General features: G+C 43.1%; 1 protein-coding gene and 1 long non-coding RNA gene across 2 annotated transcripts in view; one reads left to right on the forward strand and one right to left on the reverse strand.

Annotated features, from left to right (window-relative positions):
• Positions 1-637: 637 nt before the first annotated feature.
• LOC115058478 (uncharacterized) lies at positions 638-4,300 on the reverse strand. The gene is made up of 3 exons (XR_003842091.1): positions 4,226-4,300; positions 929-1,105; positions 638-825 (listed from the first exon to the last, which is right to left on the reverse strand). It is a non-coding gene; the product is annotated as an uncharacterized LOC115058478 (long non-coding RNA).
• chd3 (chromodomain helicase DNA binding protein 3) overlaps positions 2,847-22,207 on the forward strand; it is a 33,760-nt gene continuing 14,399 nt past the window's right edge. The window contains exons 1-31 of the mRNA XM_029525809.1: positions 2,847-3,306; positions 5,874-6,001; positions 6,092-6,304; positions 6,387-6,514; positions 7,654-7,892; positions 8,130-8,263; positions 8,412-8,541; positions 9,046-9,221; positions 10,837-11,130; positions 11,339-11,542; positions 11,698-11,921; positions 12,084-12,215; positions 12,592-12,688; positions 13,312-13,503; positions 13,599-13,799; positions 14,029-14,166; positions 14,307-14,428; positions 14,631-14,804; positions 15,305-15,446; positions 15,803-15,934; positions 16,169-16,286; positions 17,488-17,612; positions 17,727-17,958; positions 18,282-18,466; positions 18,854-19,031; positions 19,281-19,367; positions 19,797-19,882; positions 20,293-20,426; positions 20,509-20,653; positions 21,093-21,255; positions 21,370-21,533. Coding sequence (XP_029381669.1) covers positions 3,144-3,306; positions 5,874-6,001; positions 6,092-6,304; positions 6,387-6,514; positions 7,654-7,892; positions 8,130-8,263; positions 8,412-8,541; positions 9,046-9,221; positions 10,837-11,130; positions 11,339-11,542; positions 11,698-11,921; positions 12,084-12,215; positions 12,592-12,688; positions 13,312-13,503; positions 13,599-13,799; positions 14,029-14,166; positions 14,307-14,428; positions 14,631-14,804; positions 15,305-15,446; positions 15,803-15,934; positions 16,169-16,286; positions 17,488-17,612; positions 17,727-17,958; positions 18,282-18,466; positions 18,854-19,031; positions 19,281-19,367; positions 19,797-19,882; positions 20,293-20,426; positions 20,509-20,653; positions 21,093-21,255; positions 21,370-21,533 — 4,980 coding nt within the window. The 5' untranslated portion in view covers positions 2,847-3,143. The remainder of the gene's footprint in view (positions 3,307-5,873; positions 6,002-6,091; positions 6,305-6,386; positions 6,515-7,653; positions 7,893-8,129; positions 8,264-8,411; positions 8,542-9,045; positions 9,222-10,836; positions 11,131-11,338; positions 11,543-11,697; positions 11,922-12,083; positions 12,216-12,591; positions 12,689-13,311; positions 13,504-13,598; positions 13,800-14,028; positions 14,167-14,306; positions 14,429-14,630; positions 14,805-15,304; positions 15,447-15,802; positions 15,935-16,168; positions 16,287-17,487; positions 17,613-17,726; positions 17,959-18,281; positions 18,467-18,853; positions 19,032-19,280; positions 19,368-19,796; positions 19,883-20,292; positions 20,427-20,508; positions 20,654-21,092; positions 21,256-21,369; positions 21,534-22,207) is intronic.

Raw genomic sequence — 22,207 nt, forward strand, 5'->3', positions numbered from 1 at the left:
AGAGGTGGAGATAAAAGTAGGGATGGGATACAGACCCTGGTTCGGGTAGGGGGCATGAAAGTATAGAGGGCGCATTCTTTCTCCATTGCCCTCGCTGCCGGAGCATTTTTCAAGAATTACCTGCTCTCCGAGTCACCTCTATTCAGAAAAATCTCAGTTCTGAGCAGAGGGAGCTGGTGAGTTTCTGTGTGTCACACTGCATAAAATCTGGGTTAGCTGGAGCGCAGTACCCAGGAGAGGCGCTTTTCACCTCTCATCCTCGACATGTCTCTCTGCCAAACAGACACGAGGGGCAGGGGGGTCAGGGAGGCGAGGAAGGGAGCGGGGTGGCCACAGCAATAGCACAGTAGTGCAGTGTGTGAGGGCCACCAGTCGTGGGTAGTTTCGACCATTTTTTGCCCCTCAGATGCACGAGACAAATGCACAGTCATGGCTACAAAAAACTCCCCCTCTCTCTCTCACACACACACATACACAGAGGCTTCAGGTGAGAGTATATAAACTTCACCACACACAACCACAAATGCACAAAGAAACACACACAAACATAAAATGCAGCCGTCTTAGCCAGCCACACAACCTGGCAGCAACAGACACCTAAGTGGCCAGAGGCTTAGTTGGGGGAGGAGGAGGAAGGGGTGGGGGCTCCAGTCACATACACAGATGTACTTTCACTGCACAGACACACACATCTCCTCACCATGTGGTGTCTTGCGTTGCATTGTCTCTCTTGGCAGATGTGGCTGTTGGATCAGGCACTAAGAAATTCCTGTCTTCTCATTTGTGTGGCGCGGGGAGGCCGAGCTGCTCAGACACCTGTTGCAGCTGAGAGAAGAGTGTGCACAGCAGATGAGGCGTAATCGAAATGCTTGTTTACATGATATCCAGTAATTGGCGCGAAAGCTGCGGCTAACAAAGTTGCACAGACCGTACGGAGGGGAGGACAGAAAAACAAAGGTCATGCTCTGAACGATGCTGCGGTGCCAAACCGGGCCAGGCTGTCGGCCATGTGCTCAGGGCGAAGTGCGTTCAGCCGAGGCGCTCCACCTCTGGCACGTTTGTTGCTGCTCTTTTCTCTGTTTCTTGTCAGACGAGACAGAAATACCTGAAACACATAAATCCAACATGCTGTATGGATAGATGACATGTTATTTTATGCAAAGGGGGTCATTTATTGATTTAATTATACTTTTAGAAGTTAAAAGTTATTTTGTAATTCAGATCTTGGGTATGCTTTTTCTTAGTTTAATACCATGAGGAAGACTTTCATTTTACTCTCAAACTTTAAAAACATCTTATTTTCTTAGGGAGTAATGAATATGACTAAATAAATAATAATTTTGAATAAATCTTTGCTAAATGGCTCTTGACCTTGACCTCTACTCTCCAACAGGCCTTTTTAACTGCAGAGATTTTTATCATGCATCACAGGAATTGTGTTGATTATCGACAACGCTGTTCTTTTCGTGATAGCCACGGTTCCACGGAGCCTGAACCAGTGACCACTGAGGTCACGTCAGGACACGCCAACAATAAATCAAATTTGACCGAACAAAAAAATAAATAAATAAAATAATGTAATGCAAAGTTCACTTTCTAGCTTTTTCTCAAGCTTTCATTCACATTTCAGCCTCTTGCTCTGCTCAGGTGGTTTTTAGAGGCCTTTTTTGTCCATCTGCTATATCTTATTAAAATATTAAACTGCTCATAAGTCACTTGTCACTCAAGATATTAATGGAATTTGTGCCATCAAAGTTCTTATACTTTTTTTAAAATGTGTTTTAATGTGAGAATATCTTTATTTCTTTATTGTTGTTGGCTCTTTTTGAAGCTTTAAGGCTTTCTGTATGAAATGTTCCACGCAGATGTTTCCATACAAACCGGCTCATTTTTCCCCTTGTTTGCCTTCAGTGGGGGCCACACTCTCTCCCGTCCTGACCTCTTATTTCGTTGTGAGGTTTGAATGTGAAAGGCAAATCAAAATTCCTTTTGTCAAAACAAAAGTGCCCCGAGCAGCCACTGAGGGTTGGCTGGGGTCTAGGGATTCCCATGGCCTTACTGCCATCCAGTTGACTCAGCCCTGTGCTCAGGCAGAGGCCGGTTTTTACAGTGAGACTTCAGACAAAATGCCTCCTGGTTGTTTTAAACATGAATTTCTCGGCTGCTTTAGACGCTCCGAGCTGTTTAATGTGATGTTTTCTGGAGGGGGAAATGTAGTTTGCATATTAGGAATTGTTTTCATCCCCACCACAAGTAGTTAATTTTTAAGCAATACAATCTGATGTAAGTCTGGGCATGGCTGCGGCAGATTTTCCCAACCCCCCTCTCTCAATCCCTCCCCAGCACTCACACTCACACGCGCGCACGCACACGCGCGCAACCCTGCTCCAAAATTATTTATTTATTTATTTATTTATTTTTTGTTACACGGCGATGGAAGGGAAAGGAAAGGAAAGGAAAGGAAAGGAAAGGGGAGTGGAGGGGGGGGGGGGCGCTCCGGGAGAATATAAGGTGGCCATGTTTGATAGATATGTGTCGCGGCTCTGCAATGCAGAAAGCGAGAGTTGTTGCGTGTGATCTCGCCAAGTGACAGTGACAACCGGACAAGTCCGAGGGATTCGTGACTGATCCGGACTTTGGTGGAGGTGGTGGGGTCGGGAAGGGAGGGGAGAGGGGAGGGAGGTGTGTGTGTGTGTGGGGGGGGGGGGAGAGAGAGAGAGAGTGTGTGTGTGTGTCTGTGTGTGTGTGGGGGGGGCAGACAGAAAAGAAACAAACAACTAACAATGTAACTTACATGCAGCCACACACCCCTTTTTCTTGTAACAATGTGTACGTTTTTAAGGAGGGAGGGGGCGCGCAGAGAGAGAAAGAGAGACGGAGAGAGATAGAGAAAGGAGGAGGGGGGTGCGTTCTGAAATAATATAGTCAGCCATTTTTTATGTAAGGGGATTTTTTCTTATTGGGGGGGTTGTTAAAAAATAAATATAAGAGGGCGGCCATCTTTGTTGCTCTGCCTAGTGTAAAATATTCCAAAACGCCCCCCACTTTTTTCTGTGCCGATTTGAATATTAAATAAATATCACATATTCGGGCAAGAATACGCTTTTTTTGAATACAAGGACGGATCCAATGACAGGAGTATAATGTCCTCTCCTCTCCGGTCCTGTGAGGAAGACGAGGGCATGGTGGTTAATTCCGAGGGAGGAGATTTTGATGAAGAAGACGACGACGGAGACCTAGACGAGAACGCAAGCGACATAAACTCGCCGGCGGCGCCTCGGGAAACTGCAACACCGGCCGCGCCAGGTACAGTAAGAAAACTGGCGGACAAAGTCGGGAGCGCGCAACAACCAAAGAATAAAACACACACTCTTTACCGGCGCAAACAAACCGGGGAGAGAAAACGGGGCTTGTGTTGGAAGAAGCCGCAGTTTGAGCCCCCATAATCGGTGTGCTGCTCCAGGTCCGGTACGGTACAGTAGAGCCCAGCCAGGAGTCGGGTCGGGTGCGCGCTTATAAAATAAGAAAGATACTTAGTGGAGGAATAAAATAATAATAATAATAATAAAAAGATTAATGCATCTTTTCCAACCACTTAAACCCGCTCTATGTCCTCCAGTTACTGCAGATATATGTTGCTGAAGGTGCCATACTTGCAGCTGCAAAAAAAAAAAAAAAAAAAGAAAGAAAAAAAAAAAAAAAGACGAGAGCGCGCTTTGTAAATAAAAACTCCAGTCCAGTTTTTGCCCCCCAAAAAATGCACTAATTTATCCAGCCGGCCAGATGTGTTTCTCTGTTTTGTTGTTGTTTTTTGGGGTGTGTGTGTGTGTGTGTGTGTGTGTCCACTTCCAACCACCATCACTACTAACTCCACTTCCTCGTCACCTCCGGCACATCCCAACAAACTTTAAGCTAACTCGTCACAGCTGGTTTCCAAGCTTCACTTCTACAGCCATGAAAAGTTTTTTTTTTTTTTGACAGCTCCTTAGAAATACAGCTGAGCTGAGCTCGGGATAATAAGGGCACCCTGAAGGGTAAAAAAAACAAAAGAAACAAACCAAAAAAAAAAAAAAAGGGACATGGCAATTAAGATTGGCGAAACATGGCCGGAGGCATGTATATTTGATCCCCACCTCCAGCGGAGAGGTTGCGTTTTTGTATTGCTGTGCAGACATTAAAAACAAGGGGGGGGGGGGTGAAATCGCGAAGCGAGACAGAAACTTACCCCTTTTGCCCCCGTTGTCGCTATGACAGGTCAAAATAGGACACTGCTGCTGCATGCTGCTCCCTCACAGGACAGAGAGGTGTGACTGCTTTAGCTCCCCCTGGTAGCTTAGCCTACCTGCTCACCAATCAGCTGCTTTATTATTATTATTATTATTATTGTTATTATTAATCAAACTCTTGGCCGTCTGTGTTGGGGTGCACGGAGGAGAGGTGGCTGCTCTTTTTGCTGCAGGAGTTGCAGCACCAGAGGCAACATGGATGTTGTCAAAAAGATGATTGACTGGCTGCATATGATAATCTGGAAGTTGTAGTGAAAGTAAAGGAAAAAGAAAACGTGCAGAAAGAAGTAGTCGTTGTGCGTGTGTGTGTGTGTGCTATTTTTATTTATTTTATTTTTTTTTTTTGGGGGGGGGGGGCATGACAACATGAAATATAATTCATATAATATGGATGCGATGCAGATGTAGGAGAAAGAAGTTCAAAAGTCATTGCAGACGTCACAAAGGTGTGATTTCCTACACGACGTGAAGCCCTCATCGCATTGTCTTTAGGTTTAATGAGGACTCGACGCCATGCCGCCGCCAGACACACACATTTAGTGTCGGGCTACATATGGAGGACTTTAACCACCCACCCTGTCTTCCTCCTCCTCCTCCTCCTCCTCCTCCCTCCCCTCTTCACGACCTCTAGCAGCGGTCACAGAGGTGATCCCGGTCCCGGTGCGGCCGATAAGGGGAAGTGTTTCCAGTTCAGCTCGCCCTGAACGTCCCGTCGCTGCCGGCGGCGGCCTCTGAAGCACCGAGCCCCGCGTACGTGCTGCCGCCGCCCCCGGCGCGTCTTCGGCGGCTGCACGGATTCACAGGAGCCGGTGGTGGTGGTGGTGGTGGAGGAGGGGAGGGGGGTAGATGTGGGTTGGGGGTCTGCTGCTCCTGCTGCTGCTGGTATTGGTGGTGGGAGCGCGCACCAGCAAAAGCAGGCAGACAATAAAATCCGACAAAAACGCAGTCCATCAAAGAGGCTTTCTGCACAGAGAGAGAGAGAGAGAGAGAGCTGCTCTCATGCTTTTCTGCATCCAAAGCTGCAGCTGTTTCTCCTCTCTGTGCATATCCTTCTTTACTCCATGTCAGGTCAGGTTGCAGGTTAAATTGCTTTTGCCTGCAGCTGTGATATGACCCTGGTACCGTGGGGCAGTAACTGGCCTGGTATTGTCCCATCATTTGTCCACAGAAAGCCGAGATGGAGACGTGTTTTAAATGCATTGTACTACGTCAAATCAAAAGTTCTTCACATAAGGCTGAATTTTGCCCTGTTAGATTCTGTTGCTGAGCTTTAAAAACAGAGAGATGAGATGATTGGTTTGAATTGCCATAAATCACTGATATCTCCACTATGGCACCAGTATCACCAGCTGTCACATCTACTTACAGCCCTAAACTAACTAATTCAGAAAGGGTCAGAGGTCACTGAAGCCACCCAGGCTATCATGCAGCTTTTGTTGTGTGTCATCATGCTCTGCGGGGATTATCTGACTTGTTAGGAAGTGTTTTGAGGAGATTATTGTTCATCTGATTCTGATAGCTGCCTTTCTTTCACGCCTCCTTTGACTCGCCTCTTCTTTCTCTCCTCTGGCGCGCATCTCCTCTCAGACGAAGAGGCAGAGATATCAGATAGAGAGGTCCCGTGCAGGAAGAAAGGGCGACCAAAGAAAAAGAAAGACACAAAGAAGAAGGACAAGGAGGGGAAGCCAGTCAAAGCAAAAAAACGAAAGAAGATTGTAAGTATATGAAGCTGTAATGTTTAGGATTCTTCACTTTGCTGACTATATGACACCCTCCTAATATTTCATTTATTTTTTTCCCGAAAGATTCCCCTATCGTCCCTTCTTCAGGACAGTGATGTAGAGAGAGACTCGGACAGAGAAAGAGAATACGGCGAGAACTCGGACAGTGTAGCCAGCGACTATGGATCTGGTGAGAAAAAGAAAAAGAAGAAGCACAAAGAAAGGAAGGAGAAGAAGACCAAAAAGAAGAAAAAAGATGATGGGGACAGAGATAGTAGCCAGGAGGAAACAACAAAGGTAAAGCATGATGACTCAAACACATCTCTGCCAACAAGTCCACCACAACGTTCCCCTCCACTGATTGGTGGGTTCTTCTCAGCAACCCATAGAGCAGAAGAGCTCGGCCCAGCTGGCGAGGGAGTGGGGTCTGGAGGATGTTGATCATACCTTCACAGAAGAAGACTACAGGGAACTCACAAACTACAAAGCCTTCAGCCAGTTCATGCGGTATTACTCTTTTTTTTTTTTTTTTCTGTTTACATGGTGATGATGTGGTTGATTTGAAGATAAGCAAACCTCATAAACTGTGTTATGAAATTGGGTGTTTTAAAGAAGCACATTTGTTGCTAAAGTTCCAGTTGTCATTTGTGGGTCCTCGAGCGATTTAGACCACGTCCCATAAATTTACAAACACTGTGCATGAAAATGTTTGGACTTGTTGTCTTATGGAGCAGAACAAGCAGAAAATAGTGATTTGATAGTTGATTTGACAGTAACTTCTGTGCTGTGAGACGTCAGTTAAATCACTACTTTATGATGGAGAATTGGTTTGATCAAATAAAGGTGCATGTGCTATGTGACTGATGCAATCAAAGAAAGTTAGAGGCCATGGGGAGTTATAAACTGCACAGCAGCCAAATCCTTTTCAATCCAGTTTTCAGTTTAACCTCAGGAAAAAGTTGCATTTACGATATTAATAAACATCTGCAGAACATATTGGAGAATTGAGGCGGTGGGGTGTGATGGACAAATATCCCTCTTTATCCAGTTTTCATCATTGTCTGATTGTATTAATAAATATGCCGTTAACTCAGAACAGCACTTGGCTGATGAGGTGCTGAGTGCAGTGGCTGTGATAAAACAGGGTCAACTAATTGGAAGGATTTTAGAAATCCAAGGAGTTTAGCTGCTGATTATACGGATGTTGAGTGTGTCTGTGCAGGTGGGTGGGTGTGTGGTGTCTGTATTTCTTCAGAACTACGGTTCAGGTGCTCTCTTTCTCTGTTGTAAGGGCTATTTGTGTCTCTTTAACTTTATGTGAGGCTTCAGATGTTGCACACACAGCATTTTCCTTCTATACCATTATAAGACTGTCCAACTATTCACTACCAGCAGCATCTTAACACAGATACAGGAGGTTTGGGAGCACACATGATATTACTTGAAACTGTCTTTGCAGTCTGTGCCACGGCACAGCCAAAGTTATCCTTAACATGCAAATCATTACCGTGGCTGATACTTATAAATATAATTGACAATCAGAAAACTACCATCAGATAACACAGTACACCTAAAAATGTATGCTACAGCTCTTCGATTCACGCTACAGTCTAGTGTATTCAGTAGTTGTTCCCTCTCTCTCCAAGGCCAATGATAGCCAAGAAGAATCCTAAGATCCCCATGTCAAAGATGATGACCATCCTGGGGGCCAAATGGAGGGAGTTCAGCTCAAACAACCCCTTCAAGGGCAATGCTGCTGCTGTCGCGGCGGCCGCTGCAGCTGCTGCCATCGCCGTCGCCGAGCAGGTCTCTGCAGCGACAGCCTCACCTGAGCCGCCACCACAGCCGCCACCAATTAGAAAGGCAAAGACGAAAGAGGGGAAAGGTCAGCAGTCAGCTGTAGACCACCAAAACAGTGGTCCAAAGAAGTAGATCATTGGCAAAGCAGTTTCCAGACAAGACCGATCTGAGTTCAAAAGATGATGTCTTGTGAATAGATATTTGCATGCTCGAGTGCAACAATAAATGAAGTGTATTATGACTCCAAACATCACATCATATTTACTCTTTGCCAATGCAGTATACCTAGTATGTAGCTCATTTGATCTTGTTATTTGCACAGGTCCTGGCTACAAGAAGCGCAGTAAAAGTCCTCGGGTCCCAGACAAGAAAAAGGCTCTAGCAAAGGCCAAAAAAATGGCACCCATTCGTATCAAACTGTCGCCCATAGGCGCCAAGAGGAAGAAGAGCTGCTCGGTGAGTGTCGAGTTTATCGTGTGCTGAAAACAGTGGATGGCGATAAATTAAATGCCTTTCTTACTGTTCTTTTGCCCCTGGTTTTGTTACCAGTGACTGCTTTGTCTTCCTTTCTCTCTTTCTCTGACTGTGTTCTTGTCCTCGTCAGAGTGAGGACATGGATGAGGATGAGTCTGAGCAAGAGGACTCCAGCGTTCACAGCTCCTCAGTTCGCTCTGACAGCTCTGGCCGTGTCAAGAAGAACAAGCGAGGGCGGCCTGCCAAGAAGAAGAAGAAAAGTAAGCAAAACTGCTTGTAGAGATGTATATCCATATTGATCTAATAATCCATGAATAGGGTTTACTTTATAATGGTTTGGAATACGAAGAAGCAAATCTAACCAAAAACTCTTAGCTCTGCAGATACTTAATTGCTCATCTGGAAAAGGATGCCTTTATTAAAACAAGACAAACTGGGATTAGTTTCACTCAATATGAAAGACACAAACATTTACCAACCTATGAGGTTTTTGTAGCTTTATGTGAAATCATCACAAGTCATGAAACATGTTGTCGAAGGTGACTGGACGCTGATTTGCACTATACTTGTAGAGCAGCAGAGACAGTGTTACATGATGTGTTTGTTTCTTCTCTGCTTTGATCCACAAAATCATCAAGACAATGGCCCATTTGTACAAAAATGTTGACCATTTGCAGCATTTCTCAGTATTTTATTTTTTAGTGTGAAATTGCTAAGTAATTTCTGTCTCCTATCTTAATGTGTCGGCCGCTGCCCACCTCCAGTCCCGGGGGAGGAGGAAGGGGACGGTTATGAGACTGATCATCAGGACTATTGTGAGGTGTGTCAGCAGGGTGGGGAGATCATCCTGTGCGACACCTGTCCCAGAGCCTACCACCTCGTCTGCCTGGAGCCTGAGCTGGATAAAGCCCCTGAGGGCAAATGGAGCTGCCCGCACTGCGTGAGTACAACTACGCAAACCTGCCTGCTCTCGTTTTCTACGTGAGCGTTCGCGCTGCTTCCTTTTTCACATACTTATCTCCCCACAACATGGCTTGTTGGCAAACCTGATTGAAAAATGGTTAAAACTGGTTTGTTTGTGTTTTGTGCCTGGAGGACCAGATAAATAGAGGCTTTGTAGCGGCATCACATTTCTGAGTGCTGGCTCCATGCAGACATACGCAATCCTGGCACAGTCTGATACCTGAAATGGTGCTGCATAAATCTCTCCAATAAAGTCGCCAAAAGATCAAAGGGCACCGTCTTGACACTGACTCAAGTTCAATTATTGAGCTCAGTGTAGCTGAGGTACACCATCACCTCAGGAAATACTGAAACTGCTGACAAACTGTCACGAGAGAAAAAAGAGAACACTGATCTTAAAGCTCTCTGTGTAAAGTTTTTTGTCATTATTGCATCTTTAGGTTCATATCAGTTTCACTTTTTTGTATTGAGAAATGAGCTGTGAAACTGTGAAAAATTTTCCATGTGTTTGTTCTCACAGAATCTCTTGGTTTAATGCGTGTGTGTGTGTGTGTGTGTGTGTGTGTGTGTGTGTGTGTGTGTGTGTGTGTGTGTGTGTGTGTGTGTTGGTTGTGAACACACACACACATACAGCCACAGGCTGTCAAGTTAATCATTTCACTTTGGTAATGTAACATTTTAAAAATCATTTCTTTTAGCTTTGACATTAAAGAAACACTTTTGAAACGCTAACATCATAATTTTGGTTCAGATCCTTTTTGAAACTGAACAAATTTTCTGGTTAAATGTGGGTTTTAAAGCTGCCTGTCCAGAGTCATTACTGATGTTAGTAAGATGCTTTATCTTCAGCGACAAAAACCTGCACCGTGCAAGTTGCACTCAGCAACATGAGGTAGTTTCCTCTTTGAACATTTCACTAAGAGTTAAGAGGCAAGACTCAGAATTTATCTGCAATTTGCAGGCAACAAATATGATGCAGAGCCATCATTTATGATCTGCTTGAAAATCTTTGAAATTGACCTAATAAACTACTCGCATGTATGTTTTGTTTTAGACAGAGGAAATGTTTATCAGCTGCCAGAGTTTATTGCTTCCATTTCTCTGTTTAGCTCATCCTTCTATCAGCAGGCTGATTTAATCAACCATCCCAGTCAGTTTTAAACCATGACTGCTAGATTTGACTAATTCTAGCTGTCATTAGATATGTGAGCTATATTAATGCTGGAATGTTTTTATTGCACTTTGAGGAGGCCATGCTCTTATGATAATAAGTGTTTATTGCCCATTAATAACTATTTTTAGACAAGAAAAGTGGACTCAATTTTGTCCCATCAAAGCCCTCTGTTTGAAAAGCTGCTCTGGCCCCTAATCAGTGGAGGGGTGAATGCTCTTTTGAAAGTTTGTCCTTTAAATTCCTGATAGTCCAGCAGTCAAACCCATGAAATTTCTATCTGGGGGGGGGGGGTTCTCTCACTTTTGGTTACTGAAAGAAACAAAGGAAATCTTCAGTTCTAACTGCATTCAACTTGACTGATTTTCACAGTTTGCCATTATAGCAGTTCAACATTTTCCCTGTTTTTCATCCTTTCCAGGAAAAAGAGGGAATTCAGTGGGAAGCAAAGGATGAGGACTTTGAGGATTTTGAGGAGGACAGTGAGGACAGGGTCATATCAGAGGTCGGGGTCGGGGTCGGGGTTGGGGTTGGGGTTGGTGTCCCCACTGGGGCGGAGGAAGAGGATGACGACCACATGGAGTTCTGTCGGGTGTGTAAAGATGGAGGGGAACTATTGTGTTGCGACACCTGCACCTCATCGTACCACATCCACTGTCTAAACCCGCCGCTACCAGAGATCCCCAACGGAGAGTGGTTGTGTCCGCGATGCACGGTTCGTTACTCTGCTACTGTTATGTCTCATTGCTGTATGTGTGACTCAGGACTCTGTGTCGGGCCCACCCGGTTTACCTGTGGGTTACTAACATGAGGTTGATTTACAAATAATTTTTATTACCTGAAAAGCAGCTCTCTCCTCAATATTTCTAAGTCAAGTAAAAAGCATCCATATTTGGATCTGATCAGGAATTGTATATTTTTAGTGTCCTCCAATCAAGGGTCGTGTCCAGAAGATCCTTCACTGGCGGTGGGGAGAACCTCCGCCTCCCATTCCTGTTCCCCCAGCTCCTGATGCACCACCTGATGCCCCTCCACCCCCACCCATGAAAGGCCGAGCCGAGAGGGAGTTCTTTGTCAAGCTGGTAGGACAGTCTTATTGGCACTGCACTTGGATCACGGAGCTCCAGGTGAGATAGTTATAAGAAAAGCACTCTCCACTGTTTGAATAATCCCACAAATGCAAACATGGAGGACTTTGATTGAGCTTGTTTGCCTCTAATATATGCTTCAGACTAGTTTCCGCTCATTCCACCCATCTTTTTCCATGCTCACTTTCCTCCAGCTGGAGATCTTCCATTCTGTCATGTACAGAAACTACCAGAGGAAGACGGACATGGACGAGCCTCCCAGTCTGGATTATGGTTCGGGAGGAGAAGATGAGAATGGTGTAGGAAAGAGTGAGAAGAGGAGAGCCAAAGATCCACAGTACGCAATCCTGGAAGACAAGTACTACAAATATGGCATCAAACCTGAGTGGATGATGATCCACCGTATCATCAACCACAGGTAAGGGACTGTGCCAAAAGTCAAATGTTGCTTCACGGATCAATGTATTTTAAAAGAAGAAGTGTTCGTTTTACAAAGTTGAAAAGTAACGTTTTAGAGTACAATATTAGCAGATGCAGATTCCATTTTTTCCATTTCACTGTATGTGAGCTTTGGTTTCAGTGTGGATAAGAAGGGGACGTACCACTACCTGGTCAAGTGGAGGGACCTGACCTACGACCAATGCACCTGGGAGAGGGACGACCTCGAGATCCCAGATTTTTCTATTTACAAGACGAACTACTGGTCACACAGGTAAGAATGCTGGAAACATCATCATCTGTTAAATGTACAGAAACATACAATGTTTGATTGTAAAAAGCAAAAACTGTACATACAAAGGAGCCTAAACTGCAGCCACCATATTTAGAGATATAATTGCTCATGTTCTTCATTTAATACAGGAAGCCAGTTAGTTATGATGCTGTTTCAGTTACTTTGATTGGATTAGAGTTTTATGAGGGCAGCTGAGAGCAACCCAAAGTATGGAAATCTACTTTAGGTTAATACTTTTTTTAATTCATATATTAAACATACAGTATATTTATTACTCACATCTTGTTTATGTAATTTATCGTTTGGTTAAATAATGCATTGACTTGCTCACAATCATAACCCTTCTATCCAACAGGGATGCAATAATGAAGGAGGATCCAGACAAACCCAGGAAGATCAGGAGCAAGAGCCAAGAGGGTGAAGAGGAGTCTCCTGCTTCACCAGTTACTGATGTGAGCTCACTGTCGCTTTTTTTTTTTCTTCTTTCTTTTCAGTTTCATAAAGTCTGAGTTATATCAGTTTCCGGTCTCACACCTCTGGTTGAAAATTTTACTGCTGAGTTTTTGTTGCAGATGCTCTTAAATGCTTTTCAGTGTCTCTGAATCAGATTTTGAAAGAGAACCTTTTTATCTGAAAATTAGATCACTGGGAGTAAATCGACTAACTCTTTCTATGATATTAAAAGAAAGCTGTTCCCTATGAGGTCACATCGTCATACTTTATGTGCAAATAAATTTGGTAAATACATTTTATAAACTCATGCTATCTTTTTATGTGCTGGTTTTATAATGTAGACTAAAACTGATATAGTTTTACTCCTCTGACATTGCTGCTATTAATAAGATAAAATAATACTTCATTGATCCCCCACTTGGGAAATTTGAATGTCACAGCAGCACAAGGCAAGAGAACAGGTGCCAAAAAAAACATTAAGTAAGAAATAGACAACAATATCATAAAGATAATAAGATAATATATCACATCCTGATGAAACTTCTGTTGAAAGTAAGATTAATTTTTTTTTTTTTTTTTTCCTCAAATTGTCCCAATTTCTCTCTTGCTTTATTACCTCAAGCCTACGATAAAGTATGAGGAGCAGCCGGACTTTGTCACATCAACAGGTGGGACCCTGCATCTGTATCAGCTGGAGGGCCTGAACTGGCTCCGGTTTTCCTGGGCTCAAGGCACAGACACTATCCTAGCAGATGAGATGGGATTAGGCAAGACCATCCAGACCATCGTCTTTCTCTACTCACTTTTCAAAGAGGTGCTGGAGCTGCATATTACTGTTATCACCTTATTCAAATTCATTGTGTGTGTCGATGTTGAAGCAGTCTGGATTCTCCTGTCTCCGTTTCTCAGGGTCACACTAAGGGCCCGTTCCTAGTCAGCGCTCCGCTCTCCACCATCATCAACTGGGAGAGAGAGTTTGAGATGTGGGCACCTGACTTCTACGTGGTGACTTACACAGGAGACAAGGACAGTCGAGCTATCATCAGAGAGAACGAGTTCTCCTTCGACGATACCGCTGTCAAAGGAGGAAAGAAGGCTTTTAAACTGAGGGTGAGGATGAGGGGAGTACAGGATAGTGAAGCTGACACATTCAGATGTGAGCAGAAAAGAAGCTGGCGAACAATAAGCCTATAAATCTGTGCTTGCATTGTCTTTTTGCAGAAGTCCAGAAAGTGTGTGAGGAAAAAATACTACACATTATTATTGTTTTCCACAAAAGTAGAATAATTGGCTCCTGTGATATGAAAAAACAATGACATAATTGTTTCTGTTCCCGCAGAGGGAGGCTCCTATTAAATTCCATGTGCTGCTGACTTCCTATGAGTTGGTGACCATCGACCAGACAGCGTTAAAGTCTATTGACTGGGCCTGTCTGGTGGTGGACGAGGCTCACCGCCTTAAGAACAACCAGTCCAAGGTATTACAGATACTCTGTCTGTATTTGTATATGTTATTATTATCAACCAATCCATAAGGAAATGCTGTGTGTGTGTGTATATGCATATGTATATATATATATATATATATATATATATAAAAAGAAATGATTGTCTGCAGTTTTTCAGGCGCCTGAATGACTATAAGATCGACCACAAGCTGCTGCTGACAGGAACTCCTCTTCAAAACAACCTGGAGGAGCTTTTCCACCTGCTCAACTTCCTCACACCAAACCGTTTCAAGTAGGACTTCTGAAACACACACAAATATAAGCAATAGTATTTATTTCCTGCCATACATTGCAAAATTTTAACAATTACATACATAAACATGTTTTCCCGTAGAATACTGTTTATGAGTAGCAGAGATGAGCCATGTCATGAGTACATCATGAGTACATGAGTACAGCTTTCAGATTTCATCACTCTGCGTCTCTTTGTGCAGTAACCTTGAAGGCTTTCTAGAAGAGTTTGCCGACATTTCCAAGGAGGACCAGATCAAGAAGCTCCACGACCTGCTGGGGCCTCACATGCTGCGGAGGCTGAAGGCCGACGTCTTCAAAAACATGCCCGCCAAGACCGAGCTGATTGTTAGAGTGGAGCTGAGCCCTATGCAGAAGTACGGTGTTGGGGAGAACTGAATGGGGAAGGGGGGGTTGCAGATGGATGCTGATGATTTCACATTTTATGATGTAATGTCTGGCCAACAGGGGAGTATGCACCTGTTTCCTCAAGTTCAGAAATTTGGAACAGCAACCTCTGCAGCTTGGAACTAGTTTCAAATTCATTTGAAAGTGAAACTCTTTTGGTTTTATTGATTCACTGTTTAAACATTTCAAATAGTTTTTGTATTTACTTGCAAATGACACAGACTGTAGTTGCTTAGCTGTGGGAAGGAATTGCAACTGCTTAGAATCAGTACATAATTTCTGGGTTTAATGTAAATCAACCTCAACCCTGAAAAAGGCGTAGAACAGTAATCATCCGTTATAGTTATATTTGCAATGTATTTGTTGGTTTATATTATTACAAGTTGAAGGTGAAACAATGGAGGGGGGAAGGGAGGAAAACAATGCGCCTTGAGCTTCACACCGAGTCAAACTTTCTTTTTAAACACAGGAAATACTACAAGCTAATTTTGACCAAGAACTTTGAGGCTCTTAACTCAAAAGGCGGCGGAAACCAGGTCTCCCTTCTCAACATCATGATGGACCTAAAGAAGTGCTGTAACCACCCCTACCTCTTCCCTGTTGCCTCTATGGTGAGAAGAGACAAGCACACACACTTTTAATGCATCAATGACGTTTTTTTTTTTTTTTTTTTTTCCTAGATTCTGTTTCACATAGTTATGGTTTTGCATCACTCCCAAATTGTGTAGCAGTGACACCTTGTGGTGACATAACATGCTTTTGTGTCATGTTTGTACTTTTAAAATATGGAAAATTACAGGCAAGGTGCAGTTTGTCACTATTGTTATTTATTTGTATGAGACCTCGGATCATTTTAAATTAATTTATCATCATTGAAGTGCAAGAATTGTTGTCACAGTATACCAGCACAAATCTAAAAGATGTGTATGATTATTTGTCTTGTGGCACTGTGTGTCCCTGATTTTAGGAAGCCCAAAAAACACCCAGTGGTGCTTACGAGGGGTCGGCCCTAACCAAGGCTTCTGGGAAACTGATGCTATTGCAAAAGATGCTGAGGAAACTGAAAGAACAGGGGCACAGAGTTTTGGTTTTTTCTCAGGTATGCACTCGCATGCCAAAACACACACAGACATGCACTAACAGTCTGCAAAAGCACAGGGAAGTGCATAAACGCACACCAGATGGACACGTCCCCCCGCAGATGTTATATTAGACTCATGACACAAGCAGAAGGCTCAGCTGCAGACTGCGATTCCAGCTGTGCATGTGTGCGAGGGTAATCGAGTATTGATGAAAACACACACATCACCGGCTCTCTCTCTCCTCTTTGCAGATGACTAAAATGCTGGACTTATTAGAAGATTTCCTGGACTATGAAGGATATAAGTATGAGAGAATTGATGGAGGCATCACTGGTGCGCTGAGACAAGAGGCCATTGACCGTTTCAATGGTGAGATACTGGAAAATGTGCAGCCATCGAAGGGGCAATTAGTTGTCCTTGTCTCTGTGGTGACTAACGGGAATCACGTCATCATAACAAACAAGTCTGCTCAGTCAAAAATATTAAAGATGCAGAAAGATCTAGTGAAAGTTCATGAAAACATGCCACAACACAAAATACTTTTGTATTACGATTTAGCTTTTTAGGCTTTTGGACTTGAGAACAAGGCTTTTCCCTCATCCTGGCTTTGTGTTGATATGTTTAATATCTCATGGATGCATTGGGCAATTAATCACATGGCAATATCATTTTTATATGATAATTGCATCAAAGTGATGAGGTATCAGATGTTTAAATCGCACAATTTTATCCAAGCAAATAAAAATAAAAGTATTTTAATTGGTCGGTTTCCGAGAAATTGAATATTATATCTTGATATATGATGTGATTAGAACATTACACAGCGTGTTTAGGGTGTTTTCCTTTATATTTTGATCCACCCACTCCGGAGTTTGTTCATTTATTCTGCTCTGCTAGTGAGCAAATTGAAATGTGATTAAATGATGGAAATAGACCGGAAAAGTGATGACAACTAAGAATTATTGGCAGTTTAGAAGAAGTATTGTCAAAATGACAGATTCCTGAGTGTCTCTTTGCTGCGACACCAGTTGCTATGATTACCAACGTCTTTTCAGTACAAAGGATGATGAAGACGGGCATGCATGCTATGACTGTTTGCTTCTGGAACTTGGCCATATCACTCAGCGGTTGGTGGCAATGAATGCTCTTTATTAATATATTATAAATTCTTCCTTATGGGCCAGTGATTCATGCATGACGTTGGTACATGTACATTTGTTACCCAAGGCGAGGTCTTCTGTAATATTTCACTGTAATGAGCTATTAGAGCCGCACAGGGAAACATCCCTAATGAGAATAACAAAAAAAATTCTAGTGTATGCTCTTTTTCCCTTTAATAATGAGGGAATTATGTTGGTATCTGAAAAAGAAAATAGGCACAACAAACTTTTATACTTTGGTATTACATTTTTCTGTAAAAAGGAGAAGAAGAGTTTTCATAATATCCAAAAGAAATCAAGGATATGTGGTGATAATTCAGATAACAACCCTGAGGTTGAAAAGACACAAAATAACTCTTTTTATTATTGATAGTTAGCTTATCTAACAAACAACTGTCTCTCTTTTCCAGCTCCTGGTGCTTGTCAGTTTTGCTTCTTGCTCTCAACCAGAGCGGGAGGTTTGGGCATCAACTTGGCCACAGCCGACACCGTCATCATCTTCGACTCTGACTGGAACCCTCACAATGACATACAGGTGCTACAGACTGGTATCTGCTAGGGGGGGAGCTGTAATCTGATTTATAAACCTTATCGCACAATTAAACATATCAGTTGAATTCAGTCTTTAGCTTTGTCCCTCTCTATGCAGGCCTTTAGTCGAGCTCATCGAATTGGGCAGGCAAACAAGGTGATGATCTATCGCTTTGTGACAAGAGCCAGTGTGGAGGAGCGAATCACTCAAGTGGCCAAGAGGAAGATGATGCTGACCCACCTTGTGGTCAGACCGGGCCTGGGATCTAAGGCCGGCTCCATGACCAAGCAAGAGCTGGACGACATCCTCAAGTTTGGAACAGAGGAGCTGTTCAAGGATGAGGGAGAAGGTGAAAACAGATAGTATTAAAATTAAAAGTTGACAAGGTGCACTGATTTTTAATATTTTTTTTCCTCGAATGAAAAGAAGGATTCTTTTTGAATTATGTAATAATGTTGGCATTTGGGTTAAAACGGGGTTGATTTTAATAGGGAAACGTTGGCAGGCTTCCTGTCCTGAATGAAACTATTTTTTCAAACACACTCATGTCAAAGAGTTTTACTCTGGTTTAATGAAGATATAATGGCCTGACAAGAACAGTTTATTTTGGGAAACTGGTCTGGAAGGTCAGGACCAGTATTTCCAACTTTTTTTCCTCTGCACATGTGACAGGTATGAAAAACAGTTCAAGGGACAAAGTTGAGGATGAGGGCAATGTGATCCACTACGACAGCGCTGCCATTGAGAGGCTGCTGGACCGAAGCCAAGATGCTACAGATGACTCAGATGTCCAGAATATGAATGAATACCTCAGCTCCTTCAAAGTGGCCCAGTACATGGTCCGAGAGGAGGATAAGGTGAGAGAGGGATGTCCAGTCCATCGAAGGTTAATGGCTGTTAAGGAGAGGAGGGTTTTGTTTTGCAACATTTTTCTACAGGTCTGGGAGTGGGTGTAATAAGTACACATTTGTAACCATCGAAATATCAAGGAAATTAGATCTAATGCTGGAGGAAGTGGGCTCAGTGTAAATCATTTTAAAATCTTTACCTGCTTTTCTAAGGCCAAACCCTTTTTAACTAAGTGCAGTGTACAATCTGTGGAAGCACCTCTGAGCTAATTTTCCCAGGGCCGCTGTACTGTTGTTTTCCTGGCACTCTGACATGTAAAGAATCTGATGGTCACATCCATATAACCTCGCTGTAACCGGTCAGCCACATAACCTGAAACTTTTCTGATGCTCCAGATCGAGGAGATTGAACGGGAGATCATCAAACAGGAGGAGAACGTGGATCCGGATTATTGGGAGAAACTCTTGCGGCATCACTACGAGCAGCAACAAGAGGACCTGGCAAGCAAACTGGGTAAAGGCAAGAGGAACCGCAAGCCCGTCAACTACAATGACGCTGCACAAGAAGACCAAGGTAATATTCTCATGTAAACTTTGATGTCAATGACACCTTCATGTTAGGTTCAAATTAGCAGTAATAGTAAGAGTATTACAAGGAAATATAATTTGCTGTAATTGCATGATCCTACAAATTATTGCTGTGGAACAAATACAGACACAAATGCTGTTAGAGAGAAGGTTTAAGATGATGTATCCAGTTATTGCCTGCACGGTGGACGTGAATGAGCCTGGCCCATTGACAGACCACCGTGTGCTGTTTCAGAGTGGCATGCTGACATTTCAGATAACCAGTCCGAGTATTCAGTGGGCTCTGAGGAAGAGGATGAGGACTTTGACGATCGGCCAGAAGGTAAGGAGAGATAATAAAAAAAAAATAAAAAGCCAAAATACAAAGAAACAAAGAGAAAGGAAGAGAGCGAGCCATCAAGCAGAGCTGCTCATGAGCCATGAGAGATGCCTGTTTTAACACGCACACTTTCAGGTCTGTGGTGAATTACAGTTTAAAGTTGATTTAGGCATTCCAGTTGCCTGGCAGAGTCAAACGAGTCCGATTGCCAAAAATGCAAATGGCACATCCACCTCTTACTTTAGACTTTAAACAACTTCAAGGAATTCAGAAGTTTTGAGATAAATCTCTTAACTGTAAATTTGAACAAAACTGCAAGTCTGCAAATTTGTGCAACATAAAACAAATAACAGAGTGTCTGTCTCCCTTCTCTAACATCATACTATCTGCTTGTGTTTTGTTGCAATGTCTCCTTTGCGTACTTATCTACAGGTCGAAGGCAATCACGTCGCCAGTTGAGGAATGAGAAGGATAAACCTCTCCCTCCTCTTCTTGCGAGAGTTGGAGGCAACCTTGAGGTCTGTGCATACCTTTGGAACGGTTCCTGCTTTCTTTTTGGGCATTTTTTTATTGCTATATTACTGGAATCTGTCAGTTTTTATTTCAAGTGGATTTCCACTCCTAAATATTTCTTTAATTAGATATGGCAGCAAAGATATTACATCTCCATCACCTCCAAACCTTCCAAGCACATTTATCATCCTGATAATGGTGGACGTGATTATAATGGCCCACATTGTTCAAGCTACAATTCTGAGTTTTGTTTTGTTTTGTTTTTTTAGCATTATTAGGCAGTCAGACCTGCTCAAGACAGGCGTTGGTAAATTTAAGAAATACAAGAAGTATAACAAAGATTTCTTTCTTTCCATGGTATTATTTCAACTGCCAGTTTCAGTCCATAAAAAAACACGGTAATTTCCATGAATAGGTGCTGGGCTTTAACACACGCCAGCGGAAGGCTTTCCTGAACGCCGTGATGCGTTGGGGGATGCCGTCTCAGGATGCTTTTTCCTCTCAGTGGCTGGTCAGAGACCTCAGGGGCAAGACGGAAAAAGAATTCAAGTAAGTAACAGCAATAAATAAATATACACTGAAACTATTCAAAGCCTCCATCATTTAATCACGTTTTCTTAATCTCCGCCAGAGCTTATGTGTCACTTTTTATGCGACACTTGTGCGAGCCTGTGGCTGACGGCGCAGAGACATTTGCAGATGGCGTCCCAAGGGAGGGCTTGTGTCGGCAGCCGGTCCTTACTCGAATTGGCGTCATGTCCCTTGTCAAGAAGAAGGTCAGTCCAAACCTGTTCGCCTTCGTTGGTCAAAGAAAGCTTGATGCCTACAACTGTTGTTTCAGTTGACCACACATTACCATGGCAACCACATGTGCGTGGGTCTGTACTTCCTGCAGCTTTCACTCATCTGGTCCAACTTCTTAAAAACATAATTTAGGGTGTTCCCATATCTGAAGGCTGTCTGGTGATTTTTGTGAAGTAGTAAGCTCATTGCTCTATTACTTTCACTTTGCCAGTTCACCTAAGTTCATACAAAAACCTTTTATTCAGCTTTTGATCCAACTTGTTTAAACCTGCTGACATCCTGATCTGCAAGCTGTGCTACAGGGGATGTATGATATACTGCAAACAGGGAATGTGGGTGTTGGGTTTAAGGTGGTAAAACAAGTGTGTGCCAAGCTTTTTTTTTTTTTTTTTTTTGCTGTTTTGTTATCAGATCCAGGAGTTTGAGCACATCAATGGGCGGTGGAGTCTCCCAGAGCTTAAGCCTGAGGTCAACATTGACAAATCCTCCTCCAGGGCCTCCTCTCCTGCAGTGAAGACATCCACACCCACCCCAGATGCCAGCTATAACAACACACCATGTACCTCCAAGCCAGGTAATGAAACAGACATACACCAGATCCAGCAGGGGGTGCTCCATGTAAAGGGCACTGGAACAAGTAGGGAGTGGAAAACAACATCTAGAGTAAGATGTGTGTGTTTGTGTGCAGCGACCCCTGCTCCAGCAGACAGGCTGGAGAAGAACGGGAAAGAGGGAGAGAAAGAGGAGGACAAAGAGGAAGGTGAGGCCCCGTCGGAGAAAGAGAAAATGAAGGAGAAAGAGAAGGATGAGGGGAGAGAGGTGGACAGCAACAAAACTGGAGACCCTGAAGAGGTGGGACACTGTCCTCAAAACACAAGATACTCTACAACCAAAACATCTCAACTGGTGGTTTTGAGTGACCACTAACATTTTGCTATTAATGCATTTTCTTTATTTTCTGCTTTTGCATAGCTGCAAAATGAATGAGTAATTAAATTAACTAATTTATATTAATAAGCAAAGCATTTGTCAACCCACTGACAACCCACTTACTTTACTGTCATCAATTTTGTGAAGTATGCTGTACTGTTTTGTATGGGTTTTTTTTTTTTTTTTGTGAAGGGTGGCTGAGTGAGGACCCAAAATGGAAAAAGGGAGAAGTGAGGCAAAAGTACAAAGGGTAGCAAGAATCAGGCAGACAAAAGGAACAGGCAAAAATCCAAGGTGTAAAGGTTCAAAAACTGGTCAAACACAGGATGTAATCATAATTTGAGAGAGCTTGTTCACAGTGCTAATGAAGGCAATCCAGCAAACAAAGGGGCATGAAACTGGGCAAAGTACACTTGGTAGCGAGACACAGGTGAAACATATTAGGGTGGAGACAGTAATCACAGTGGGGAGGAAAAAAACAGGAAGCAAAAGAAAAAGCAGCACCACAGCATACCGAATACAAAATAAAACAGGAAGAGCATACAAAATAAAATACAGATCCTGACATTTTTCTTCGATACAGACAACCTTTTATT

This window comes from Echeneis naucrates, chromosome 18 (assembly GCF_900963305.1).
Source record: "Echeneis naucrates chromosome 18, fEcheNa1.1, whole genome shotgun sequence".
NCBI lineage: Eukaryota > Metazoa > Chordata > Actinopteri > Carangiformes > Echeneidae > Echeneis > Echeneis naucrates.